This window comes from Phyllostomus discolor, chromosome 13 (assembly GCF_004126475.2).
Source record: "Phyllostomus discolor isolate MPI-MPIP mPhyDis1 chromosome 13, mPhyDis1.pri.v3, whole genome shotgun sequence".
In the NCBI taxonomy this organism is placed as follows: domain Eukaryota; kingdom Metazoa; phylum Chordata; class Mammalia; order Chiroptera; family Phyllostomidae; genus Phyllostomus; species Phyllostomus discolor.
The window spans coordinates 71,225,345-71,253,339 of record NC_040915.2 but is presented as its reverse complement, the minus strand read 5'-3'; the positions used below and the strand labels follow the sequence as shown (position 1 = coordinate 71,253,339).

At 51.6% G+C, this 27,995-nt stretch overlaps 1 protein-coding gene across 4 annotated transcripts in view; it reads left to right on the top strand.

The window, feature by feature from the left end:
• Positions 1-27,089, top strand: part of IGSF9B (immunoglobulin superfamily member 9B) — a 57,655-nt gene extending 30,566 nt beyond the window's left edge. For 2 of the 4 annotated variants that reach the window (XM_028528048.2, XM_036014703.1), the window contains exons 16-20: positions 1,607-1,768; positions 2,119-2,164; positions 2,734-4,383; positions 12,007-12,131; positions 14,968-27,089. In XM_028528048.2, coding sequence (XP_028383849.1) covers positions 1,607-1,768; positions 2,119-2,164; positions 2,734-4,383; positions 12,007-12,131; positions 14,968-15,176 — 2,192 coding nt within the window. In that variant the 3' untranslated portion in view covers positions 15,177-27,089. Of the gene's footprint in view, positions 1-1,606; positions 1,769-2,118; positions 2,165-2,733; positions 4,384-5,023; positions 5,114-5,856; positions 5,903-12,006; positions 12,132-14,967 lie in introns of those variants that run through there. The other 2 variants (XM_036014704.1, XM_036014705.1) reach the window with 2 other exon arrangements.
• Positions 27,090-27,995: the final 906 nt, after the last annotated feature.

Sequence of the window (27,995 nt, the reverse complement as noted above, 5' to 3'; positions counted from 1 at the left end):
TCAATAAAGCCAACTCCCTAGCATTTTCTGTTTCTCTTTCTTTTTCTTTCCCCTGGTCCCATTTCTACACATCTCTCTCCAGCGATGGTTTCTAAAACACAGCAGGGTCTCTGTCTCCCCATGGCATGGTTCCCTCGGAGTGGGAAGAGGCGCTTGCTTAGTGATAAAGCGAAGGCCCCATTTCCATGGACACTACTCTCTGGGGACCAGTTGGCGAAGAGCTTGGCGGAGTGTGGGGTGGGCAGACTTGGGAGAGGGCATGAGGACGGAGGTGGCACGAGAGCGTCTGGGGGAGTGGAGTTGGACTTCTGTGCACCAGGGTGCTTTAAAAGTTTTTAAAATTTTCTAGTGCTCAAAAGCACTTCCTCAGGCAGCAGAGCCCAGTATATGTCTGCCTTGTCTTCCCTGCAGGGCAGGGGCTCAGAGAGATGGGGGAACTGGGAATGGAGCTGGCAGCCACAGCCAGGGGGATTCTGTGGGGTTTATCTCGGTGAACTGATCTTCGTTTAGTGGCTTTGTGTCTGGCTCCCGAAAGGAAACCCACATGGTTGGGAGACTCCTCATGGGGAATATAGATGCAGTAGCCTTCGCTTTCCCTGAATTTAAGGCCCCTTTTTCCAAAGACTGTAGCATTCATTTCTCTACTCAGCCAGTCAGCACAATTTGGATTTTTTAATCCATGCTGTTATCGACATGGCAATGGATTCTGGCCAACTGTATCAGAATGTATGGATTTCCCCTTGATGATCCTAAGGAATGGCACTCACTGATGCAATGCCCCGTGCAGTGTAGCACAGTAGACTGAGGGAGAGTCGTGGCTCTGCCACTAATGAGCACTGCAGGTCTGGGCACAAGGTGAGCCCCCAGTTCTCTGCCTGCAACACAAGGAAATGGGGCCCATTAGCCACGCCTCTGCTGGCTCCAGCATTCTGTGCCTGAGATGCTTTTCCATGCAGATGCTGGGCGCCTGCAGAGTAAGGAGTTAGGAATGGATGGAAGTGAACTGTGGTCATGACCCCTGTCCTGGCGGTAGTGTTTCCCCCTCAGGGAGCCTTCCCATTGCCTGAGCTCTCATGTGTCGGGACAGCACAGTGGGAAGCAGAAAACCCGGGACTGGAAGTCAGAAGCACGGGGTGTGGCTTCGGTCGCAATAGGCAGAATCTGTGCAAGCGAGTTGCTCAAACTCAGCAGAGCCCAGATTTGTCACTTAGGGAAGGAGGACAGTAATGTATGCTCTGTCCACTCGTGGGGTTAGTGTGAGAATATCTGACAATACATGTGAAAATGCATTGCAGATGGCGCTGGACAAAAGCACTAGATCATCATTGAAATTATTGTAGTGTATTGAAATTGTTATCCCCACAGGGGTAGGATTAGGTGCAGTTTCTTCTGGACTCGCTGTGTGGTGACTGCTTGTCTAATGCAGTCACCCCTCTTCCCTCCTCCTCTGCCATACACATGCGTTCAGGGCAGAGTTGAGCATGGGGCCTCGCCTTAACTCGTCTGCACTATAGAGGCAGGAAGAACACCAGGGGTCGGCTCTCAGAGCAGAGGGCTTCTTGGGGAGAGGAAAGGACTCATGAATGCTCCCTGCCCCTCCCTGCAGACATCTTCCCGCAGCCGGACCTGACCGACGAAGGGTTAGCGCGCCCTGTGCTGGCTGGAATCGTAGCTACCATCTGCTTCTTGGCAGCTGCCATCCTGTTCAGCACTCTGGCTGCCTGCTTTGTCAACAAGCAGCGCAAGCGTAAGCTCAAGCGCAAAAAAGGTGGGTGTCGACCCCACCCCCTGCTCTAGCTGGCTCAGTTTCAAAAGCTCCCCATTAGGAGAGACAGCCCAGTTTTAGCACAGTGCCCTTTGCAAAGAGGGGAACTGGGATCTTGTGGCTAGATCAGACAGTGGACTTGATTTGAAAGGGGGAGGAAGGAAGCAGGGATGGTGGGGAGAGTCTCACGGGCCAGAACTAGGGTGAAGGTGGGGGTAGGATGCTGAACCCAAAGGTGCCCGATGCTGAAAGGAGCTGCGTCCCACCGTGGCTCTGCTCTGGACCCTGTGGACAGCTGGAGTGTGTTTGGTTGTCTTGGGCCTCAGCAGGCTCTCTCCATTTTTTCCTTCTAGACCCTCCACTCTCCATCACTCACTGCAGGAAGAGCCTGGAGTCTCCGTAAGTGCCCCGGGCCCTGGAGAATGGGATGTGCTGCTTGTGGGGTGTGGGTGGTGCTGACAGTGGGTGGTGTGCCCACTCAGCCCCCTCACAGCCTTGCTGAGCTGTGCTGAGCTGTGCTGCTGTTTGATCTGCTTGGCGATTTTAAGTGGTCCACACTGCTCACAGAAGGAGCCATGTTGTAGACAGTCTAAATTCGCGGATTACCTGTTTTTCTTTAGCTTCAAAATGTATTTCTGCGACATTTTGGTCATTCTAACAGATTTGCCTTCCTGTGTTCATCTTGAAATGAGCTTGCTTTTCGTGAGCCACCTGGGAGGGAAGCTGCAGGTGTGCCCGGACAGAGCATGGCGAACGCTAGGTGTGGGGCAGAATGAAACTAGAGGTGTGGGTGTTCGGGACACACGTCTAGATGACTGAGAGCTTGCCCAAGAGTTTCGTGCCAGACTGTGCCGCCCTTCTACAGTCTTTTCCTTAGCCCTGTCTCCCCAGGTAGTTGGTGTGTGGTGTTTGTGAAGAGAATAAGGAGAAGTAATGAGCCCTGCTGCTCTCTCACCTGTCCCCCACAGCCTGTCCTCTGGCAAGGTGAGCCCAGAGAGCGTCCGGACGCTACGGGCCCCGTCAGAATCCTCTGACGACCAGGGCCAGCCGGCAGCCAAGAGAATGCTGAGTCCCACCCGGGAGAAGGAGCTGTCCTTGTACAAGAAGACCAAGAGGGCCATCAGCAGCAAGAAGTATAGTGTGGCCAAGGCCGAGGCTGAGGCTGAGGCCACCACGCCCATCGAGCTCATCAGCAGAGGCCCCGACGGCCGCTTTGTGATGGGTCCCTCCGAGGTGGAGCCCCCGGTGAAGGGCAGGCGCATCGAGGGCTTTCCCTTCGCGGAGGAGACGGACATGTACCCTGAGTTCCGCCAGTCTGATGAGGAGAATGAGGACCCACTTGTGCCCACATCTGTGGCTGCCCTGAAGTCCCAGCTGACCCCTCTGTCATCCAGCCAGGAGTCCTACCTGCCACCACCAGCATACAGCCCTCGGTTCCAGCCCCGTGGGCTGGAGGGCCCCAGCGGCCTGGAAGGCCGGCTCCAGGCCACCGGCCAGGCCAGGCCCCCTGCCCCCCGGCCCTTCCAGCACGGCCAGTATTACGGGTACCTCAGCAGCAGCAGCCCCGGGGAAGTGGAGCCGCCGCCCTTCTACATGCCGGAAGTGGGCAGCCCCCTGAGCTCTGTCATGTCCTCCCCGCCCCTGCACACTGAGGGGCCTTTTGGCCACCCCACCATCCCTGAGGAAAATGGAGAGAATGCTTCCAACAGCACGCTGCCCTTGACTCAGACACCCACAGGCGGGCGCTCCCCTGAGCCCTGGGGTCGTCCAGAATTCCCCTTTGGGGGTCTGGAGACCCCAGCCATGATGTTCCCACACCAGCTGCACCCCTGTGATGTAGCCGAGAGTCTGCAGCCCAAGGCCTGCCTCCCCCGAGGACTGCCCCCCACCTCCCTGCAGGTGCCCTCAGCCTACCCGGGCATGCTATCTCTAGAGGCGCCAAAGGGCTGGGCAGGCAAGACGCCGGGCAGGGGCCCTGTGCCAGTGCCCACCGCCACCAAGTGGCAGGACAGACCTATGCAACCTCTGGTGAGCCAAGGGCAGCTAAGACATACCAGCCAAGGTATGGGCATACCCGTGTTGCCTTACCCCGAGCCAGCTGAGCCGGGGGGACACGGTGGCCCCAGCACATTTGGCCTGGACACCCGGTGGTATGAGCCCCAGCCCCGGCCCCGGCCCAGCCCCCGGCAGGCCAGGCGCACCGAGCCCAGTTTACATCAAGTGGTGCTACAGCCCTCCCGGCTCTCACCTCTGACCCAAAGCCCCCTCAGCTCCCGCACTGGCTCTCCTGAGCTTGCTGCCCGGGCCCGGCCTCGCCCTGGCCTCCTGCAGCAGGCTGATATGTCAGAGATCGCCCTACAGCCGCCGGCCGCTGTCAGCTTCTCTTGCAAGTCCACGCCGTCCACGGGCTCCCCGTCCCAGAGCAGCCGTAGCGGGAGCCCCAGCTACCGGCCCACTGTGGGCTTCACCACTGTGGCCACAGGCTACCCCTCCCCTCCTCCAGGCCCTGCAGGGCCTGCGGACAACCTGGATGTGTTTGGACAGACGCCTTCCCCTCGAAGGATGGGGGAGGAGCTGCTCAGACCAGAGCCCCCCCCACCACAGATTTCTTCTTCAGGGTGAGTGTGAGCTGGTTTCTCCTGCCCACCTTCACCTGGTCGTCTTCCTGCCCCGCCCTCCACCCTTCCATCAACCAGAATGACAGGGCTTGTCTGGACGTGCCGCAGCATCCCTTCGGGAGAGGAGTTCTGGTCTTGGCATCAGCAGGGCGTGGTCATTGGCTCGGGGTGGGGCTTATCTGCCCAGGTACCCTGCAAGGAGCATGAGGGATCTTCATCTGGCCCAGAGCTCTCTGGAGGCCCCCAGGGTGACTGGGCGTGGGCACACGGGAAGGGGAGGGGCGTGGCATGTTCCAGTGAGTGGTCACCCTCATTTCTCATGGAGTGGAGAGCTCACCAGGTCCCTGTGTTCTGGCTTTGGGGGTGGTTCCACGGTTTGCCCAGAGACCTTGCATCCAGTCTCCTGTTCTTCCCCAGGCCCCACCCCTACTTGCTTAGCAGGACCCCAAAGCCTGACTTCTCTGGACCACCAGGCCAGGAGCTCTCTCCTATTCCCAAACCCTGCCCTTAACAGCCTAGGGAGCTTTGGGGCCCCACCCAGCCTCTCCAGGGGCACATCCTGGAGACTGGGAGCCAAGTCCCAGGCTATGAATCACATGCCTGGAGCCACATACCCCACCCCAATTGGTGTGCCTCGCAGGAAGCTGCAGACAGACAGACAGACAGACAAGCTCCTGCGATCAGCCTGCCTGAGAGAGCACACTCTAAACAGTAGCAGCTGGTATTCCAGGTACCAGTCAGCCTGGACGCCTGTCTGTGCCTCTTTTTCTCTTGTCTTTCTTCTGCTCTCCTTTCTCCTCTTCCTCTCTTTCCTTCCTCCTCATGTCTGTTTTCTTCCTTCTTTGGGTTGGCCAGTGTGCTCAGAAGAGCCTGCAATACCTTGGTAGTGCCCCTCAGGCCTGCCCTCCCTTCCCTTCCTCTCTCCCTCCTCTCTCTTTCCTCTCTCTTTCTGGTTCCGTCCTTTGGTCTCACTTCTTGATGTGGCTGCCTGTGTAGGGGAGTTCCAGAGGGGGCTGGCCCAGCGGTAGGCAGGATGGGCTGCGGTTGAGGAGGAGGGAGCCCGGCGCCCTTCCCCTGCCCCATTCACTCCCACCCTGTCTGGTACCTGGAAGTGCAAGCCTCACCTCCCACTCCCACGCTGCTCCTGGTGGGGGGCAAAGGGAGTGGGCGTCTGGCGGCGGCGGAGGACAGCTCTAGCTAGTGCGCCAGGTGGGGGCGCCGTGGCGGACGCGCCAGTGTCTGTGCAGGAGATGCCGTGGGCGCAGCCCTGTCGTCTGCTTTGCCGCGCTCTCATCTGCTTTGTCCCATCGTTGCGTCTGGTTCTCTGTCTCTCTCCTCTCCTTCCCCTCACCCCATTCTCTGGCCTCGCCTGTTGGTTCTCTGGTCCCTGTGCTCCCCTCCTCCCCTCTGGGTGTGCGTGGGTGGTTCCCCCAGGCCTGTGTTGATAACTGCTTTGTTTCTGATTGATCTCAGCTATCTGGGCAGTGTTGTCGAGACAAGCCTCTCCTCAGCTCAATAGGTAAGGGAGCTCCGTGGCGGGCGGGGCGGGGGGGTGGACAGGCGGACGGGGCTTTGGCAGGGCCATTGCTTCCTCTGTGGGGGACTCGAGACCATGTCCCTTCACCCCCTCTGTGGGGGCGGCAGCCTCTGCTCCTCGATTCCCAAGGCTTCGGGTGCCCCACATCATGCTGCTCCAACAGCGCCCCCTACCCCAGGCCACGCTCGGCACTGCCTAGCTGCAGCTTCTCGCCCCACCCCATGTTAAGCTCTCTCCCACAAACCTCCCTGCAGTTTTCCTTACTCAAACACCCCGCCATTCTGCTGCCAACACACCCAGAGCTTCCCCAGAAGTCCCTTGGGACCTTGCATGCACCCTGAGGGACCCAGAATGCCTAAGACCTGCTTTGCATCTCTGTACCCCTAAAAATCTGTCTGGGGCCACACTGGTACCCAGGAATACTTCATCCCTCTTTGCACTGTTTTCCCAGCAGTTTCAGGCATAGCACCCTCTTCCTGCCCAGCCCCCAAACACTCAGAGCTTCCTGGGGTGGCTGACCCCTCCCTGTCTTCTTGGGGCCTTGCTAACAGTCAGTCCCATCGAACAGCACGGGTTGAGGAGTGGCCCACTGGGTCTTCTCAGGACCAGGTCCCCTGTGGCCCTCTGAGGGCAAGGGCAGGGAAATGTCACCACTTCCCTTGCCCCTGGATCCTGCAGCCCGTCCTTGGCTGTTAGGAGACTGAGATGCAGGCTTCCCCTTAGGTTCATGTTGCTCTCCGTCCCCTGTAGTAGCCACTGCCGACCCCCTGAGTCACAGCTGTGGGGAGAGTCTTTGGAGGAGCTCTGAAGAGGAGAGGACAGGTTCCCAGGCAGAGGAACATGGAGTTAGTTGGCAGGAGACAGATGCACCTGAGGTGGTCGTGCCGCGCTCCTTCCTCTCCCGTTCCCCTGTGGTGGCTCCTCTCCCACCTGCCTCCTGGTGGGGCTGTCAGGAACCGGGCAGTTAGAGGGGTATCCGCTCTCTTCTAGAGGATTTTAGGCCTATGAGAGGCCCATCCACTCTCATGGTAACTAGGAAGGCCCTTCTTGCCACAAGTGCCACTGCAGTGCTCCAGGGCACATGTGGGCCAGCAGCCTCAGACAGGAGAGGGAGGCCTCTGGCTGTGGTCAGCAAGGTACCACTGCCTCCATGTACCCCTGGTGATGTCCAGGAGGCCTGGTCCTTCTAACTCAGGACGATAAGTCTTCTGTAGTGACAAGGAAGGCATCCCCAGGCCCCAGGATGGTGTGAGGCTGGCTGGGGGCCCCACTCTGGCCATTTGCATTGGGAGAACATGCAGGGGTCAGGAAGTCTGTGAGCTCATCTGTGCTAGGGGCCTCCTGTGGCCTGCTGGTGGGTGCTCCAGAGTGGCAGAGGCTGGATTGCCTTCTGTCTCCCTGGCGCTCCTTCCCTGCTGCCCAGTTATAACCTTCCCAACACCCTCTGAGGTGTGGCAGCTCTAGGACAGCTCTCATTCCACTCCTGGAAAGTGTCCAAACCCCATTCTCATTTGCTCCTCCAACCCAGCCACTGGCCCCTCTCTCCCTATTGCCCCCAGTGCGTCAGATCTGAGGGAACTGAGCTGTTGTTCTTTCACTGCTGTGGCAAACCCAGAAACCGGGGGCCACCAAGGGAGAATGCTGCTCCCTGCGGGCCTGGCAGCATCCCCAGCCTAGGAGAGTGAGAACTCCCATGGCCTCGGAGCCAGACCTGCCAGTCCTGGGCAGCAGACGCCTGGCGATCCCCTCCTGCTTGCTGAGGCCTTCTGGGGGGTGGTCGCTGCTGGGCCATTGGGAGGCGCAGGCCTCTCTTCAGATGCTGTCTTCACGCTGCGCCTTTGCATGTGTCTCCATTCAGTCTTGCTTGGACATGTGACACGTCTTGTCTACGTCCGTTCTCGCTCTGTTCCTACTACCTTCAGTTTCCTCCCTGTTCCTGCTCCCACACCTGCAGTTGTCTTCCTGCCTTTCCTCCTCCTCTCCCTCACCCCTTCTCCTCTTCCCAACTCCCTTCTCACGACCGGGAGTTGTACTGTGAGGACTTGTCCTTTTTTGAGGGGTTGGGAGCCGGGTGCTTTTCTCAGCTCCTGTCTGAGACCAGTGGCCTCCCATTTTTCCCTCTCCCTCGCATCCCCTTTCCTGCTGATCCCGACTTTGGAGATTCTGCAGGTGAATCTGGGATCGTGGATGGAGTCCCCTTTACTAGGTAAACCGTAGGAAGGAGCTCCCACTTGGAACAAGCTGCTCCTGACTTCCGAGGCCAGGCATTTGGTTTGTGCCCTGACCCCACCAGAAAGGTACCATCTGTAGTCACAGCAGAGTAGCAGCTGCTGCCCAGACTCCTGGCCTTCCTTTTTGTATGTGGAGGATAGATTCCCCTTTTCCTGGCTACGCCTTGTCCATCTGTGATTTCCTTGGCCTGCCAATCACAGTTGTGTAATCCGACAAGCAGGCAATTGAGGAGAGGAAGACATTGCTCTTTAAATCATTGCTCCTGCCTATTGACTGGGGCAGAGCTGCAAATGTGTCACCACGGCCAGCTCTTCGGGCATTAAGGACAGGAAGTGCCCTTAATGGGTTTTGGATTTTGACTTTCCTGTCCTGTGGTTTGCCTACGTTTTGAGCCAGATTGTGTCTTTCCTCCATGACTCCAGGTCCGTGTAGAGCTCAGCAGCTAAGAGAAGTTCAGCTAAATGGTCATGATTTGAGTTTTGTGTGGATTTTATGAAGAGAGAGAGGGAGAAAGAGTGTGAAAGTTGAACTCCTGGCAATTTTTGGTAATTCTGAACAGCAAGGAAACACTGCTGGAGCAGAGCCCCAGAGTTCATGCGAAAGACAGTAGTGAAGAGCCAGAAACCCCTAGCTTGGAGGCACTCACCTTTCAATAATGCTCTTACTTCCTAGGAGGAGGAGTGCCCCAGAGTTTGCAGCAGGTTTGGGAAGAATTGAGGCTGATTAGAAAGAGAACTGGGATCTCGACTTCCTGGAGAGCCCAGGGCTGGATTCTGTTCTGACAGGGTACTTGCCGGCTTCATTCCAGGGATAGATGGAGTTGCTTAACTCAAGCTTCCAGGGAGACACCAGCACCTAAAGCCTTATTACCTGGAAGTCCTCCCAGTGAGCTTGACATTGACAGGGGTCATGGTCACCCTTCCAAGAAAATGGAGGCAGTTTGATGCCAAAGGGCTTACCATGCTGTAGGTGAAGTCTGCCGGACCATGCTTCATGTGTCTTTTCTGTATAACTTACTAAAAATAAAGACCCATTTTGCCCTCCTCCCTCCTTCCCTTTCTCTCTCCCTTTCTTCCTCCCTCCCTCCTGTCTTTCCAGACGTTTGTGGTTTTCTTTTCTGCTTTGGGAGAGTGTCTTGGTGCCTTCAGGAGCCTTCTTCTGCTGTGTTTCTGTGTTTGAGAGCTGAGCCAGAAGCGAGAACAGGTGAACAGCAGGTGTCCTGGAAGGGCTGGAGCTTGGCTATTTCACGAGAGCAGACGGGCTGACCCCACTCCAGGGACCGTCATCGTTGGAGAGCTGCTGCCTGCAGCAGCCAGCCCTTCCCCTCCCTGGTGTGTCTCACCCTGGCTCTGCCTCCACAGCTGAGAACGTCAGTGGCTGTCGCAGCTAGTTCAGTCAGCAGATTTAGTTCTGAAATGACGTGTGGAAGCACTTTTTTTCTTTGATGCAAGTTGTACACCTGCTGTATTAGGATGAGGTTGGAAAAATAGGTTAGTCCAGTGTTGAAAGTCTTGGCTCTATCACATAGTAACTGGATAATTGGACAAGCCAGTCATTTCAGTTTCTCCATCCGACAAATGGGCTCAGTGTACTATTTGCTTTGTAGGGTTGTGGTAAGGACTGAAGAAAAGCATTGTAGAGAACATAGATCAGTGCCTGGCATGGTAAGTGGTAAAACAGATGCTATATGATAAAAATGACAATGGCAACAGTTTGCTGGTTGTAATAATAAAAACACCCCTGGAAGTTTCACCTGGCTTAGAGAAGCAACAGAATTTTTATGGTCACCCTGTACCAGTTTCTCGCATGTCCTAGTAGATGGTGTGTTTAAGAACTGTTTCTGAGGTCCACTTGCTTGTCATATACCTCCTCAGACCGTACGTCACTTGTCTTGCACGGTCCTTCTGAGGAGGCTGGCTGGGACCTGGAGACAGATGCACTGAGCAGCAGATTTATATCTGTGATTTTCCTTTTAGGCAGCATGAAGAAGCCTTAGTCAAGGATGAGAAGGGGGTGAGGACATTCCACCAGCATTGGAAAGTCATGCCCCTCATGCCCTAGCCATCTCCATCCTTTGCCTGCCTTCCACATTCCCTTCCAGCTGCTGCCGCTGCTGTGTGGGATCGCTGTGGGTAGAAAACGGAGTTTGTGAAAGAGGAAGGAATGGGGAACTGGCAGCTTGGGTGTTTGGGGGTGGAAGACCTGGCTTCTAATGGTGAGTTGGACTATGTATGCCTTCATGCACATGTGGGTTGGGGCTTCCTAGCTCTGTGCCATCAGGGGGCTATGGATGATTAAGAAGTTGTCTCTGATCTGAACTTGGAAGGAGTTTCTGAATACTTTACTTACTGAAGGGCTATACAATGATGGCATCCATCAAAGAAGATGAAGGTTGCTTCATGGCCCATTAATGCAGGAAACCTCAGAGACCAGAGACTTATCTACAATTAGTCTGTAAGTTTCTTCTTCCTCATTCCCACAAAGATATCCAGTGTTGGGGTGATGCAGCTGCGATCTTCCCATCTCTCTATCACTTTTAAAAATACTTCGAATGGCTTGCTCACCACTGGGGACTTCTTTTCCCCTCACAGGGTATCTTTTTCTGCTCCCTTTAATCAGGGTTTACCCCAAACTAATTGTGATAGAATGGAAGCGGCAGCTGCAGGGATCAAGGCAGAACGGGATTCACCATAGCCCTAGCATGTGTCACAGGGCAATTCAGCCTGTGATGTAAAAGGTGGTGTAAAAACAGTCCCTGACTGTGAATGCACTGGTGGGAAAGTAAGAGTTACCTGTCTCTCTCTTCCCCTTTATTTCTCAGGCTCCAAGCTTGGCCTACTTGGGGAAGGAATGCCCTTGATAACAGATCTAGATTTTCTTCTTTTATGACTCTTGAAAATTCTCTATCGAGTACAGATTGCCATAGGCAGTCCTTCCTCTCAGCTCTCTTTGGTCCCCTTTGTCACCTGGGCTGCACAGGCTTCCCTTAAATTGTTGATTTTGTTCTAACCATGCTTTTGATCCATCAGGCAAATGGCACTATCCACTCGGCTGGGAGAGAAAGAGAGACCCGTATACACAGTCTCCTCTCCCAACAACCTCGACTCCTCCATTGCATCTTACAATAGAGGGATTCATTGGATACTTGCTACAGGTGTCACGGGCTTTGCAAGGCTGCAGATTTGGATACTGTAATCATTGTAATCGACTTCTACCCTCTTTTATTCTCTTACATGACTGGAGACACCTGAGCCCCATCTGCAGAGGGTTAGGGAGCCAGAACTGCTGAAATGTCGGTAGATGACAAGTATTTGGTGCTCTTAGCTGCTGGGTTCTGCCTGACCCTTGTAGATGGAGAGGAAGGAGCCCTATGAAGCTGGCTTCCTTGTTTGGCCCTGATCTTCTCTTTACTGGAGGAGGGCAGTGGATTGAGGTTGGGGTTGCTCCTGTCTTGCTTTAATCTACCCTTTTCATTTAAAGGTCTTGACTGTGATGATTTCTAAGAACTGCAGATGTCGAAGGCGCTTCCTTCTCTGACCTTCCTCCTCCCTGCTTGAGTTCTGTGTGATGGGACTTACTATTAAAGTCTCTCTCTCCCTTTCTTAGGTCTTCTGGCGCTCAAAGATTCATTTCCGTCTGAGGTAGGCCTCCCGCTGCTAGAGCTTTCTATTGGGTTTTCTCCCTTCCAGGAGCAATAGAAAGACAGCTGTCAAGGAACCCTTGTGGACACCTGGGACTCCACAGAACTGTACTCTGTCCTCCTACGGGCCAGCTCTTTGGATTTCTTCCCGCTCTGATTCCAAAGCTCCCTGTTCTGGGAGCTGACCTGTGCCTTTCTAACTGTCCCTTTCCAGAACACATCCACCTGCACCCGGGAACGCTGCTGCACCTGAGAGGCTGGAGGCTCTGAAATACCAACGGATAAAGAAGCCCAAAAAGTCATCCATCAAGGGCTCTTCGAAGTCAAAGAAACGATCCGGTAAATGGCAGGAAGCATCTCGCTTCACTCTTTCCACCTTTATTATGGGATTGTGGGCCCACCATTATTATGGGGTTGTTTGGTTCAGGGTCCAAGTCTTGGTTTTTAGTTAGAATTTAATCTATCAGTTAACTTGTTCTTTGTTTCTCTTTAACACTAATTTTCAATTAACACACAAATATAATTTTCATGTAAAAAATAAGAAAGATAGGGTTAAAATCTCTGGTTGTCTTTCCAACTCTGTTTCCTCCCACCTGGGAACCATTCCTCTCAGTGCTTTCAAGAAATTTTCTGTTTATTCACCTTTAGAAAAGATACTGTATTGTTTTAGTGCATTTTTAAACAACATAAATGGTGTCTTAGTTTTTTCCATTTTGCAATACACCTTGGGAATACTCTGATTTCCTTACATATTTCCTCCGTATCATTTCAGGCCTTCTAGTTGGACATGGGAATTACGGGGTCTTACTCAGGGCTTAGCAGACTTTGTGGCATAGACCTAGCTTCTGCAGGTAGACTAGACTTTTCTCAGAGAGCGAAATCTCATTTTGCAAAAAGGCCACCTCCATCACATTATGTCTAATGTATCCATCAGTAATAGATGGCTTCTAGGGTGGTATAAAAACAATTCATCCCCCTTTTTTTTTTTTTTAAAGTATTCTTTTTTTTTTAAAGATTTTATTTATTTATTTTTAGAGAGAGAGAGAGAGAGAGAAACATCAATGTGCGGTTGCTGGGGGCCATGGCCTGCAACCCAGGAATGTACCCTGGCTGGGAATCGAACCTGGGACACTTTGGTTCCCAGCCCGCGCTCAATCCACTGAGCTATGCCAGCCAGGGCTTTCATCCCCTTTTTAGACATAGAGCATTCCTTAATATTTCCTCTGTACTCTCATTTTACCAGTGGTTTAAAGAATATGACAGGCTCTCAGAGAAGACTGCTGAACAGTTTTCTTTTCTGGCAGCTCTTTAATAACTATTGTACAGTGACTTTCTTTAGAGACTGGGTTATAGAAAAGGAATATGCAGGGGCCCCTTGAATCTTGGGGCCCCTCAAGATTCAAGACTCATTTCTCACTTAGCCTTTGCATGGTGCTAGGATCCTGTTAGTTTATAGATGGAAATACTGAGACAGAGAAAAAGAAAATGAAAATTTTGGGGTTTGGGTGGGAAATTGGATCCGAAAGCTAAATTTTCAACTTATGCAAGCTAATGTCAGCTTAAGCCCTTTCTTACCTATCTATCTATCTGTCATCATTTATCTTTTTTTTCCCCTGAAAAGGCACATCCGGTGTCCATGTTCTCTCTCGCTTGTTTACAGCAGTCCTGTGTCCTGGCATGCTCTCCCATGTCTTTAGCCCAGACCTCTTCCATGAGCTCCAGTCTCATATTTACAGTTGCCTGCTAAACATGCATTTGGATGTTTTATAAGCCTTTATAATGCCCAGAATAGAGTCATTGATTATCCTCTCCAAATCTGCTTTATAGTTCGCCCCCGGTTTCATAAATAGCACTGCTACCAACCCAGTTGTTCAGGCTACTCTACCTTGATTCTCCTTTTGCTCTGACATCTTCTACCCAATCCATTTGGTCAGGCCTGTTGGCTCAGGTTTGAAAACAAATTCTGAATCTGACCCACTTTTTTCTGTCTCACCCACGAGAAGTAAATTCTGACTCATGCTCATGTCTCTCCTTGATTGCCAGAGCCCCTAATGGGCCCTCGTGCCTCCATCCTGGCTCCTTCTGCAGCAGGTCGTACACACAGCAACCATGTGATCTTTAGGAAATGTAGGAACGTGCCCCCGCCCCCCGTTTGGTCAGGGGCATGTGCACAGATGTGCACACATGCGTGAACGCTTCTCATTAAATCCTTCCAGAAGCTTCCCACCGAAGCCAGAACAGATTTGGAACTTCTTTGGATGTCCTGTCTGTCTGTCCTGACTCAGAGTCTCGGCTTACTCTGCTTCTGCTGCAGTGGCTTTCCTTCTGTCTCTGGGACATGTCACTCTTGCTCTGAGCTCCTGGCTTTCATACTTGACATGCCTTCTGTTGGGAGCACTTTGCCCTCAGACCTCTGAAAGCTCATGATTCAAGACTCAATGTTTCTCTTTCAGAGAGTAGCAGTGTCTCAGTCACAGGCTATCTCATGATCCTATTTTATCTTTTTTTGTAGCACTTGCAGCACCTGAGATTTTATTTCTGTAGTTTTGATGTCTGTATAATTTGTCTCATCCTCCTCGCCCCTGCATTAAAGTAGAGTCTTCTAGAAAGCAAGGACTTTGTCTCTATCTCCAGAAGGGCTATGGGGCAGAGGAATGCCCCTGGATGTCCAGGAAGGGCCAGGCCTGACTGTTGCATGTGACTGAAATTTTGTGTAAAATCTGTCATTGCTTGAAGGGAAGGATGGAGGATGGAAAAAATGTGTTCAGTCCCAAGCCCAGAACTGAGTAGTCAGGAGGCACTAAAAAAGGCATGTTAATATTTCTTTAATGAAAAGAAAAAATAAATATTATATAAAAGGTTAAATAAATACATTTAATATTAAATAAAATGTAAAATACACATATGGATTGACCAGATCCACCTCGCCTTTCCGATTCTCGTGAGAACCAGGGGAGCAGACATGGGGTGTCAGCAGCCTTGGTGGTGAGGAAGGTGGCTTTTCTGCTGCACTTTGCTCTGGTCTCCTACACCCCCCGGTGGCCCCTTTGTGTAAGACCAGAAACCCAGAACCTGTGCCCTGGCAGATCAACAACTGAGTGTGAGGCCGTGGTCTTCCTTGTCACCCACTTTCTTTTCTTTTCATCTCTTTTGTGCGCGTGTTCCGCCTCCCTAGACGGTCCTGCCTCCCAGGCTCAGCAGCTTCCAAACTCTCAGGTTCTGTGGCTCGATGAAGCTGTCTGCCTCCGAAAGAAGAAGAGACATTCTCGGCCGGACCCCTTTGCCCGCCTCTCGGACTTGTGCCATCGCCAGCTTCCAGAAGACCAGACGGCGATCCTCAACAGCATGGATCACGATGACCCCGGCCATGCCACTCTGCTGTGATGACGCAACTCTAAGTGCCCCCTGAGCGAGAATGCTGGGCTGTGGGCCAGGGAGGGATGTGTGGGGACAGGCTCTGGGGCCTGGGCTTCCCCTCCACGGAGACCTGCCCTGGCCGGTTGTTCTGGGCTGCTCAGACCTTTGTTCTGCCTGTTTATACCGCAGGCAGTGCCACAGTCTCCTCCAAGCCTGGCTGCCTGGCCTCCTCTTCAGGACTTGGGCATGGGGAGACCTTTTGGCTGTGGGTGGTGATCAGGAGGTGAACTGGGCACAGGGAGATGTCTGCCTCCTCCCCACCGCTTCCCTCTTCACAAGATTGATTTTCTCACCTGGTCAAAGGTCTTTGGCAGTGAAGAGGAAAGCGATGGCTTTACTGCTCTCTGCCTCTGCTTCTGCTTCAGTTTTTTTAAGTGCTGGGAGAGGGCTAGACTTCCATCCCACCTTCCAAACTCTACATATATATAGATATAGGTACAGATGCATAGGTATGTAGTTTGTGGGTGTCTCTATGTGTATATATATGTACATTGAAGCAAAGTGCTGTTTATTTCTGTGGTCAGCGAGGAGGAAGAGGGCAGCTGTCCTGTGGGCTTCGCGAGTAGGGCTGGCAGAGAGCTGGCCGGCTGCCCGGATGTCTGTCTCAGGGATTATTCTTCCTGAAACAGGATTCATGCCTTCTCAGCTGAATTCATCATTTGACTCACTACCTTCTCCCATCCAGAGCAGAAATGGGGGTTTGCCATGCTTTCCAGCTGCCTGCTTTGGGGGTTCAGCGATCCATTACCACAGAACTAAACACAAGCCTCTATTTCTTGATTCTTGGGTGAAGAAAGGGTGGTGGGCGAAGGGCCACACTGGCATCGTCCTCTACAGTTTGGCTCGGAAGTAGAGGCTGCTTAGCAGCAGGGCTGAGAAGCAGGCCCTGAGGCGCAAACTCAGCTCACCCATCAGTCCCTCTGGTCCCGGGCCTTGGGGCCACAGGGCCCTCCATTCCAGAGCCACCTGTGCTGAGCGCCAAGCTGCCGCTGCTCTATTTATATCCCGCCTCTGGCTCGGCACCCTCTGGAGCGCTGATCCGAGGCTGCTGATTGGGTTCTTCCTTTCCTTTTGTGGGAGCTAATTTCCTAGATTGATTAATTGCCACTTGTGGGGAGCCTGCTGGTGCCTCCTTTCTATGATCTCCACGTGCTGCCTGTAGACTCTTCCCTGCCGTGGGCCTCCTCTACCCTGTGGCCCCGCCTCTAACAGAATGGGGTCAGACGAAGCTGAGATGCCTCAGACGTCTGGGTTCTGGGGGTGCTCACTGCTCCTGGTTCCATTTAAGTGGGACTGGTTGAGGCATGGGAATGAAGGTGGAAGGGGTGGTAGATAGTGGCGTGGGCTCTGAGCCTTCCTCTGCCAAGATCTTATCCTAGTTCCAACTATCAGCACCTAGAAGCTTCTGTGAGGTCATCTTAAAATGACTAAAGATGTATCTCTCTCTTCCAATAAGATAATGGTGCTGCCCCAGCACAGGCAGAAGGCCCTGAGGGTGGATGGGGCACACCTGGTTTCTCTTCCCTTCTTGGCAGGAGCCTGTTCTTTTCGCTGCCAGGGAATCGAGGGGGGCTATCAGGTTCCTTGAAGTATTTCCTTCTCGGTGCTGCTGTCTTGGTGGGTTTGGGGACATCTACCTCTCCTTAGTCACCTGCTGAGACATTGGCCAAGTGGCAGCACTGGGAGCATTCGTGAGTCTCATGGCCTTGTTGCCAGTGGCTCTGCCCCATGGCCCAGGGCAGGTGGAAGCTACCCCTCACTGGGAGCTTCCATCTTGGGGAGGAGCTCTTCTTTGCCACACAGACCCCGGTGCTTCCTTCCTCTCGCCTAGTGCTTGGGGGCCAATTCCACCGATGGGGTTCTGCCACATAAGTCACATGGCCACAGCTCATTTCTGAATGTGACAGAGTTGTGGTGAAAAGGGGAAGGGGGCAGTTTCTGGCCCTCATCTTGCCAACCACCTCCTCTTTCTGGGGCTGGGCCTGTGCCCTCAGAGGGGGACCAGGACTTTCCTGCTAATGCACTTCTCTGTGCATCCAAATCCACTGTACCGCCAGGCGACAGCTCCGGTGAAACGGAAGAGCTGAGCTGAGGTGACTGTCCTTCCTGAGGCAGCATGACCTCTGCACTGAACCCCGATCCATGACTCACTGAATACCTCTCCTAGGGCACGTGGGGCCTCCCTGGGTCGGTGGTGGCCTCTGTCTGTACTCTCACGACGTGCCATTTCTCACCCTGGGCCAGATCCTAACTGGAATGTGCATGTGGGATGTCAAGGATGTGGGTCTTCAGGATGAATGAGTTCAAACTTTCTAAGCCCTGTGTTTGGAATTCTAGGCTCTTCAGGTTATGAAAGGAGAAGATGAGGGAAGGCTTTGCTTTGTTAGGATGTCACACAGGGCCCAGAGCTAAAGCCTGGGCTGAGGTGCCTCAGACTATGGCTGTGCTTTCCTGGGGGACCAGCAGTGAGCTGTTGCCAGTGCTAACAAAGGCGCTGGCTCCTTCTTTCTTTTCTTCCTCTGGCCACGCCCTTTACCTCAAGCACATCAGACCAAATGGTTGGAGCAGTGCTTTTTACTGGCTACTGGGTGGCAGCTATGCTGGGCATGCCCAAGGCTAGGGAAGGACACTGGCCAACCTCCCTGAATAGCCTCAGATTAATTTCTTCTCCCAAGAGGGCTTCCTTCTTGTGACAGTGTCTTGAAAGCCAGCAGCCTTCCTATACCCCTAGGAGCTATTTCAGTTCTTCCTTTAAGGACTCTGCTGGAAACTGACAGAATACAGCCCTCTCTGTCTATGTGGTGGAGGGTGGAGGTTGGAGATGTCACCGGCACATGCTTCAGTGCTGGGTGTGTGCAGGTGTGAGGGTATGGCTGTGAATGTGAGCATGATGGGGGTGTAGACATATCTAGGGACCAAATGTCCTTTGTACTCTGCCACTGAACAATTGCAACAAGCGCTATTAAGCTTCCTAGGACTTTCATGCTCCACTGTGTGGGAGATCAGGTGTCTTCCAAACTTCCCCTTTTATGGTCTAGTAGCCTTGCTGTAGAAGTAACTCAGATGAAAATCTATTGCTGTGTCTCTGTCTTTTGTCTGCTGCTCCATTCTGCATCTTAACTGGAAACTTTGGCTGTTTTGGCCGTAGGTGATTTCCTAGACCAGGAAAAGGGTCAATGCTTCTAGAAGGAGCTTGAACACTTAGGGAGATCTGAGGCTGCAGCTGCCTGGGGAAAGAAAATGAGCAATATGGAGAAGCGGAGTGCCGTGTCTTGACAACACTGGGCAGGTTTCCTGGCAGGCGTGGGGTCGTGCATGTGGGTGGATATTTGTGGCCCCGCCCAGGCTGTGCTGGGGAACCGCCACTGTAGCCACAGCCTGGCTCCCCAGCAGTTTTCCTTGAGAGATGGGGGCTGTGAGGGGCCTTCTGAGATTCTACTCTCAGCGGGAAGTCCGCTTCACCCCACAGGACTGGCAGGGTCTGTGTGCCCTTTTGAAGAGGGGTCTGTGTCCCCGATCATGCTCCTGGGGTGGGGTGGGGGAATCTCAAGCAGGGGTGGATTGGGGTGAGAAATTGTTAATATTTTAATATTTTCAGATGCTGGCTGTGTTTATTTTTGATTTGGGATCCAAAATATTTAGGGTTGAACTGATTTCAGTTGTTTTCCTGTGCCCTTTTCATGCAGAGGAAACTGGGTAGAGTTAAGATGGAAAATTTTCTGACTAGGTTTTTTTTTTTTTTTTTTTTTTTTTCCTGAAACAGCCAAAGAAACAGACTTCACAGAGTATCAGGGTGACTTTGCCACTCCCCAGGACTAGAATCCGGGGCTGAGGTATGGAGGACTAGGGCTGTTTCTTCCAATGTTGTTAGAAAAAGCCTTTTGGGGGCTTGGGGTAGGTTGGGAAGAATTGTACATGAAGTACATTTTATTATTAGGCAGAGAAACATAAGAGAAGAAAAGCTCATGGTTAACCTTGGGCTTGCTTTGCTTGCATGTAAAAGACCTTTGGGGGAACCACGGGGATTGCTGGGGAGCAGTAGGAAGGAGTTGAAGGCGTAGATGAGTAGCCCCCCCAGGAAGAGTACAAGTTCTCACTGGGCCTTCTCTCCTAGCTTTGCCTTCCTCTGTCTCCAGAATAAAGGGAGGCAGGCTCAGCAGCCTGGGGGCTTGAGGACCCTTGGGGCTGTGCTTCTTGCTCTGGGGAGACGGCTAATGTCCAGATCAGGAGTGAATAAGGTAATTGATGGAGTGGGTATTTCAGGAAGGGGAGTTAGAGCAGAGAGAGGAGGTCAAGTTCTTTTGTCAGGTGTCTGGAAGGCTGGAAGGAGGATAGAGAGTTTGGTGAGTCATGGAGTAGAAAGTGGGGATCCGGGGGTAAGCCATTGAGACCAAAGCCAGGGGACATCCAGGCTTACTCCTCTCTTTGGGGCATGTGGTAACTCAGCTACCCCTAAGGGTGCAGGATGCAGGTTGGAGGTCATCCCAAGAAAAGGAAGAGAAGCTATTGCCTCGGGGTGGGGTCAGGCTGAGAAGGGGGGCAGCTGTGGGAGGGAGATACTCTTATTGCAAAAAGACTCTGGGGTTGGGGTCCTGGCATATAGGCCCAGACTGGATCTTGAAGAAGGTCTTGCTTCTTAACTAGATCTCCTTGCTTCTTCTAGAATTAGCCTATAACACTAAGTGCCCAAAGCTTACAGGGACATATTTTTTGTGATGTCTTTCAACTTTATCTCTTTGTTATTGGGGGCTCCTCAGGCCCCCAAATAGGATGCTTGTCTTGAGATCCCCAGGCTAGCATGGCCAGCTCTGGCCTGGGAGAAGGAAGAATCATTCTGTGCACGTCGTGTTCTGTGTCCTCATAAGCAGAAGTGGCAGGTGGCCTTTTCCTCCTCTCTCCTGGTCTAAAACTGGTCCTGGGAACCTGTTGCTGGTGATGAAGAGAGGGATTGGGGCTTGGCTTTTGCATTTATTATTCTTTCTTCCTGAGTAGAGACTACCTTCAGACCGTGAAGCACCACAGCGGCTTTATACCTGGAATTTTTTTCCCAGTTTCTGTTTCTTTGATAGGTTAGGCCACCGGTCTGGTGGACCGTGGTGGGGAAAAAGGCTAACCCTGAGATCAGCCCAGCCATGCCTCTGTCCTCTCTGATCTCTCCAACTCTGCCTCCTTTTTGATCAAGAGGCAGAATTCAAAATCTCTTCTTTAGAAGAAGTCAGTAAATCAAGAATCAAAGCCCAGATTGGATTTAAGCACTCCTAACAATTTGCTGTGTGCTTAGGGGTATCTAGTACCACCCACCCCTCGATTGGTAGTGAGCCCACACTGGTCCAGTGTTTCAGTTCCGGGCCTCCCTGTTTGTACTTTCAAATAAGTTTTTCATGAGCAAAAAAAACCCAAAACAAAACAAAACAAAAAACCCCAAAAACCCACCAGATGTTTTGTGTATTGGGTTGTTGAGAGGGTAGAAGCGTTGTCATGACCTTATTTTAAGCTGATAGAAAAATTCCTAGCCAATGAGTCTGATCTAAAGACACTCCCATACCCCAAGGGTTTCTGTGTAGGATAAGGAAAAATTAAGAATTAGTGCAAATATCATTAATGGTTGGCTTGCCTTAGAGAAGGATGAGTCAGAGTATCTTGATTTCTAAATACTTTGGTAGAACAGCAACCAACAGTTGGAACCACGTGGATTTGCCCTTCCGTGGTGGTCTGCGGTGGTCTTCAAGGTTTCTGGAGAGCACTGATGACATAGTTGTTAGCTTTGTGCTGCTGGCCAGGAGGACTAGATCGGGGAATTCAAGTGGTACAAATTCCTGTCCCTGGTCCCTTGGCTCTCTGCCTCTTCCATTCCACTAGATGGGGACATTGAATGGTTCTCTGGGCCTTGGAGAAATTGTGCTCCATCTCCCCCTGGGCACTGGGTTTCCTGGATTTATTTTAGGAACTAGGGCAAGCTCTTTTCCTCCATCCCACATACATACCAGTTAGGTTCCCTTTTCCTTCCTTACCCCACTTACTTATGGCTCCAGGGATCTTGAACTTGTGCATGGTTTACAATGGGGAGATGGTTGGGTGGGGCAGGGAAGCCGGGCAGGGAGAAAGGTTGGGCTAGGGAGGGGGGATTTGCATTTTCAGCCTTACTAATACTGCAAGCATGCTTTTGGGCCATGTGTGGGGTCTTTACCTGTGTGTAAGGAAGGGGAAAATGCCAACTCCTCATATTGGTCAGGAGGGCTTAGGGCCTTTTTGTTTCCTTTAGGTTAGGGCACCTATGAAACCTTGTTTCCAGTGGAGGGGAGTAGACCTCCTCATGGTCACGTTTAACCCTTAGAAGGGACATTGTCAATCACTCTGTCAACGCATATTTATGTTGCCTATTGCGAACAACCAGAGGTCTGTCACGAGTAGACGGTGTTCTGGCTGGGTCTGAGAAATAGGGTTGTTTTGCCTGTCCCCCTGCAGTGACGAGGTTCTCAGTCTGGTCTCTAAGCCCCAGCCAGCTTCTATTCTGTGCTCCTTTCCTGGGCTCAGGAAGTAAGAGTGTGTATGTGGTGTGTGTGTTGTGTGTGATGGTGTCTGTTGTAGGTGTTTGTGTGGTGTGGTGTGTGTTGGTGGTGTGTAGGGTGTGTGTGGGCTATGCTGTGTGGGTGTTTGTGTATAGTGTGTGGGTATTTGTATGGCGTGGTGTGTGTGTGGTGTGTGTGAGGGGATTTGTAAGTACACACTAATTCACCTGAGGAGCACCGGGCCTCTTTTTGGTTGATTCTTTCTCTCGTAGGCAACTTCTGTTTTGGTAGGAGGGTGAAGTTAATAATATATCACCTTTAGTGTATTTTTTATGAAGATTGTATATAAAATTATATAAATACATATAATTGTTCTATTTTAAGGAGACAGGGGAACTTCTGTAAGGGTGGGCGGGCACAAGCATCAGATGCAATAGTCATGAGTAGAAGGCTTCAGGCACGTGGGACACCAGGGGAGTGGGGAATGGGAGGCAGGAGCCTGCGGCCGGGCCAGAGGGGTGGGGGCCAGCGCCCTCAGCACACATATGTACTTAGAGAGAAAACCTATATAAAGTCTATCTAGCTAGCTTATCTATATATCTATATATCTATATGAAGTCATAGTTTGCTTTATTTTTGTACCTGTGCTTAGAGATGTTTGGAGCAGGACCACCTGCCCAGGTGGTCTGGGATACTAGCTCATGCCTTGACGCCCCTCCTTCCCCATCCTTCTTCTATGCCTCTTCCTTGGAGACACTCTGTTCAGAGTTGCTTGGGTATTTCTGGTGGAAATATATATATGTGAAAATTTTACAAACAACAAAACCATCTAAATGAGCCAAAAGTGGTGGAGGAGCTACTGAGTCTAATAGCTCCTTAAACCAGGAGTCACAGTATTGTCACAGTATTCCTTGTCACTGGGAGGGGCCACTATGGTTTGAAAGCTTTGGCACAGGTGCTTAATAGTGAGGATGGAAATTGAATTCATCCCCACATTGCTGTGGGTTGGTCCTCAGTTCCTCTGAAGGAATCCAGCTCAGCAGCAGTAGAAGGAGAAAGTCAAGATGACTTCAGGGGCTTCCAGCCCCCATCCTGACTCGAGCATTCCTGGAGGGTGTGGTGGTGAGAGGGAGGTGTCCCGAGGTAGCTTTGAGAGGCCCAGGCGTGGACTCAGTCTTGGAGAAGAATACCCTGCTCGCTCTTGCTGCAGCTTCTTGGAACCAGTGTGAATGTGATAGCCAGTAGAAATATATGTTTTTGTTCAGTTAGCATTTTATGTGGAAAATGAGGTGGCATTGGAGATGGGATGGTCCAGTCTGGGGACAGTAAGTGGAGGATGCAGAGTGAGAGAACTTTGGGCATAATGGGGAGGGTGGGGCCAGGTGGAAACTTTTTCTGGCCCTGGCCTGGGGCGTAGAGAACTGAACAAGGTAGAACTGAAGACTTTGCCCCAAAACTGGGGATTCTGGGGACCGGGAGTGGGAGCTCCCTTGTATTTGAGTGGGAAACTTTGTGTGCCCTGCAGAATGCCTCTCTGAGAATCCAAGACCTCAGGTAGGCTGCAACAGCCACACACCTTGCAGCCTCAGCAGGCCCCCCAGGGTGCCAGCCCTTTCTTCTGACTGGCCCAGAGCTGAGAGTGATGCTTTTGAAGCTGGCGCAGGGCCAGATGGTGTGGGTGAGGCTTGTGGATGGAGTCTGTGCTCTCAGTCATGCCTGTCAGCTGAAGAAAGGCCATGCTGACCCTCCTCCCCAACCAAAGTGTCATGCTTTCCAAGAGCATTTGTCTCATAGGGTTTGATCATTAGAGGAAGGAATGCAGATGCCTCAGCCTTGGGCAGGGCTCTTTGAACATTTTTGGGCTATTATGGAAAGAGTGTTAAGGATAGGGTGGAGCTTGTGTCTGATTCCTGACCCTTCGGCCTGCATAACGAAGACCATATGGGTCACTGGCCTTCACTCAGGCACTGTCCTTGGGCCCCTGGAATTACCTGCTCAAAACCCTTTCCCCTTTTCATGGACACTGAAGGAAGACCGTCTCTTGTCCGTGCAGTATGGAAAGGCTCCAACACTGGGTCCAAGTGGCAGTGTGTCTGTCCTTGGGTGTGATTAATGTGTCCTGTAGTCTTGCAGGCCAAATGAGGATTCAGCCAGATGTTTCTTATAAACTTTTTTTAGGGACGTTGAGCAAGAGAAAAAGCAGCATATTCCATGTCCCTTCCTGGTTTGCATCCCCTTCCAACCTGGCAACGCTTCTGCACAAAGGAGGCTTTCCATTCCTGTTCTCTCAGCGCCCAGAGCAACCCTCCTGTCTCTCCACTCACCCTGCCCCACATCCAGTGCAAATGTAACCAGTAGAATAAATGTCTTCAGCAGGACAGCCCCCCTGAAGGTCAGTACCTCCACTCTGTCTAGGGTTATTGTACACTACTTCTGTCCACATTAAGCCCAAGGCTCCATCCTCAGCAACATCAAGGTGTATGAGACCAAGAGTCACTGACTTGCACACTCACATCCCATTTTTAGCCTCCAGTTGGGCTTTTCAGTTATTTGAGGAAAAGTGAAGACAAGAGACATAGCCCCTGCCCTGAAATGATGGAGATGTAATCAAGGGGATGTAATCCTTATCTTTGCCCTTTCCATAATCCTGGCCACAGCCCTCGGAGAGATGGTGGAAGGGTGGACACGGGAGAAGAAAGGATAGATAGCCAAGCAAAGGCACAAATGGGCTGGGATCTGATTGTATTTGGAGCAAGCAAAATTTCCTGTCTTTGAACCTTTCAGGTAAGGGACAGGTGGGGGGATGGGTGCTCTGATTGAGCCTTGGAGGCCCACTGTCACTTCCAGGAGGAACTTGAGACGTTCTGTAGGCCTGTGCCATACTCCCTGGCTCCCATGCAGTGGGATTGTTGGGATTTTGCTGTCTCTGTCTGCTGTATGGAAGGAGCATTTGGAGCAAACAGATCTACTGGGGGCTGCTCACCCAAGGGTCTTGTGGGCACCATCCTTTCCCCTATTACATCAACCAGGAGCTTGGGGAAGGGGGGTTTGTTCATCGCTCTTTGGCTTCTTGCTAGGCCCTTTCACTCCTCTGTGCCATCGATGTTTGGCACACCGTGGACAGTGTGAGAGCAGGGTGAGTGGAGCAGCACACACACTGCCCATGAGAGATGGCCGAAATACTGGAGGGTGGGGTCTCCAGGTGTGCAGCACCCAGGGGCGGGAAGGGAGCGCCTCCTGGACCAATCAGTTGCTGGAACTGCAGGCTGAAGTGTCACAAGTGGAACAGTTGGTTTAGTAGAGAATAGCAGTTTAAAGCTCCATTTACTGAGTCGTACACATCAACCTCAAAAAACTTTAATGTCGCTTTTGGATTTAATTTCCTAACTGCTGTCTGTGGGGCCAGAGGTTGAGGGCATGGATGGGATGGACTTTTGCCAGGTGCTCCTTTTTCACAGCACTGATTGGAGGGACCACATCCTGTTCCTGTCGGAGACGTCTGGCTCCTTTTCTCTTCAACTTTTCCTCTTGTCCCAGGGGAAATCTGTCATCCTGGATGCAATCTTCCACTGCACGCCTAGAGGCAACTTTGTATGAATTGCTGTCCCCCATCTCGCCCAGTGGTCTGTAGACACACAGATGGGGGTTGACTGGGCAGTGTGGGTGGGGAGGGGCTTCTGCTGCCACCGCCCAGGACCCCTTTTAAGGGGCCCATACCTCTAGATGCCCAGTGGCCTCTTGCATTAGTTCTTTTCTGATGAGCCTGGATATGACTTCTCAGTTTCGTCGTGGGAGTTCTTGCTCTCATTTCGAACTCTTTCATTTCCTTCTCCAACTTTCTTTGGGGGTTACCCTCCATCCATGCTAGGTCTTCTGAAGACCTTTCCTACTCGTTTCCATTTCTTGAATGTCAAGTATTACAACATCACTGCGCTAGGGTGCTTTATGGTGCTGTTCTTGAAGAGGCCAGCTGGACTGAACCTCCTTTGTCCCACTGGTTCCTTAAAATTTGCTGTATTTTATCTTTTATTTGATTTTTTTCCCTAGGGGTTTGGGGTGGGGGGCTTAGGGGTGGCGTTTGTGTTCTTTTCTGTATGTATGGGCTGGTGAAAGTCAGTGTCACGGGCAGCTGACCCATGGCATTGGTCCACTGACTTTGGTTAACTGTTAAAGACAAACCAACGCATTGTACAGCTGCACACAGAACACCTTTGAGTGTGAACTTAAATGGCAACTAGAGGCTTACTATTTGAACTTCAGGTATGTAACTGAAAAGTAAATAAAAACACTATTTTTTCAGTAAGCTTTTTTTTTCTTCTAAAGGACAACTTAGAAATCAAACTTTAAGAACATTGAATTGGTGCTGTACCAAAGCCTTATTATGAACATACTCTATACTCTGTGTAACCTGTCTCCGGTGAGCTCCCTGCTCTGTCACCCTCTTCTCAAAGCCTGGGAATGCCAGCGGGTGCCAAGCCTGGGCCTGGGTCTGGGAGACCTGTGGCCAAGGGGACCCCTTGGAGCAGAGGATGATGGTAAAGATGGGACATTGTTCTGCTTCCTGAGTGGACTCGGAAAGGAAAGCAGGCATTTGTGAGTATGTGTGTGCATGTGTGAGGGCTGGGGTGTGTGTACACATGTGTGTGGGTGTGCTGACAGGTGCACAATGCCAAAGTGAATGCACTAACTGGGGGCCTGAGAGGGAAACCCAGGTTGACTCTGGGTGTGGGGCGGTCATGGTAATGAAAAGGGGAGCGCGTTCACTCCCCCGTTGCCTGTCCCCTACACTGTCCTCACTGTCAGGAAAGGGAAGTGCGTGGAAACAGCTACACTTTCCACTAGGTGCTTTTTCCTCTAAGTCTGCAAACTCTTAAGCATTTATAAAGGGCCTGTCCAAGAGGCAGCCTTCTCCATCCACCAAATCACAAGCTGTCAAGACGGGGAGGAACCCTTCTCAACTCTTGTTGGCTTTCTTGGGAAAGGGGCTTCCTCCCACAGTGACCCTTGACCTTCCATTCCTGGGTCTGGGCCTGCTCTACCTGCTGCCCCACCAGGTGGGCTCCCACTTGGTGGTCCTCCCCCTCTTCCCAGTCAACGAAGAAGACCCGAATGGAGATGGCCCCTGAGCCACGCCTGCTCTGTGGCTTTAAGCAATAATGCCTTCCCTGGCTACCAAGGACAGTGACTCCTTTGGCCTTAGTCTCTTGCCAGTTAAAAGCGGAGTGACCCCTCAACCTCAGTCAGGGAGAGAATGAGTCTGTGGCCTGCCATGGCTCAAGCTACGTGCCCGGCTCCACTCGCTGGTATTTTCAGGCTTGCCGGCTACTAACCAACTTATTGCCAGTAACACTGCATGTTCATATAGTGAGTTAAAAGTAAAACAAGCAAACACGTACATAAGCAAACAAACAAAAAGAGGGAAAAAAAGGCACACCACATGAGAAGATGTGTAGCCCCTGAAGGTATTCCTGGGAGTGTTGCAAATTAAACTGATTAAAAGAAATTTAGTATTTAATTGCTCCTCATGTAACAGTCTGCTTCAGAAATGTTTTGTATTTTGATATAAATAAACATTTGCTAAAAAAAGTTTATTTCTAACTTTTATTTATACCTGATGTCTAATCTCACCTCTGGCTTAGGTCTCCATAATGAACCCGTTTTAAAGTCATGGCTCAGCATGGTTCTGGAAGACGTCAAGGCTTGGCTATTGCAGAACTACTTTCCATACATGAAGCAACCGTACAGTGAGGGTAAATTATGTGTTCACCCACTGTTCCATTCACTTGGGACCCATCAGTGAGCAAAATAGATAAGGTTCTCATTCTTCTAGGGCTTGTAGTCCAGGGAAAAGGAGACAGACCACAAACAATCATTGCGATAAAAAAATTGCATAGACTGTGACATGGCAGTAAGTGCTTTCTGGATTCACGGGGCAGGGTCGGGTGCCTGCAGTGTGAAGGAGCCTGTCCGCTGTTTAAAACAGAGCTCAGTGCTCAGAGGGGGCCTCACCGAGAGGGTAGGAGTTTCCTCTCCCCGTGTCTAATGCACGTGAAGTTTATGAACTGTAGATTTCTTTACAGTGCCTGAAATCTTTAAGAACTAGTAGGAGGTATGCTGACTCCTTAGATCCGTGATGATGACATTTTTTTGGTTTGATACCATTTTGTCTAAATGAGTCCCTGACTCTAACAGGCTGGCCTGAGGCAAAATTCCACATTTGAGAGTCAGCGGTGCAGTGACTCTTCTGAGATTAAATTACAGCTTTCCTTGCACTCCA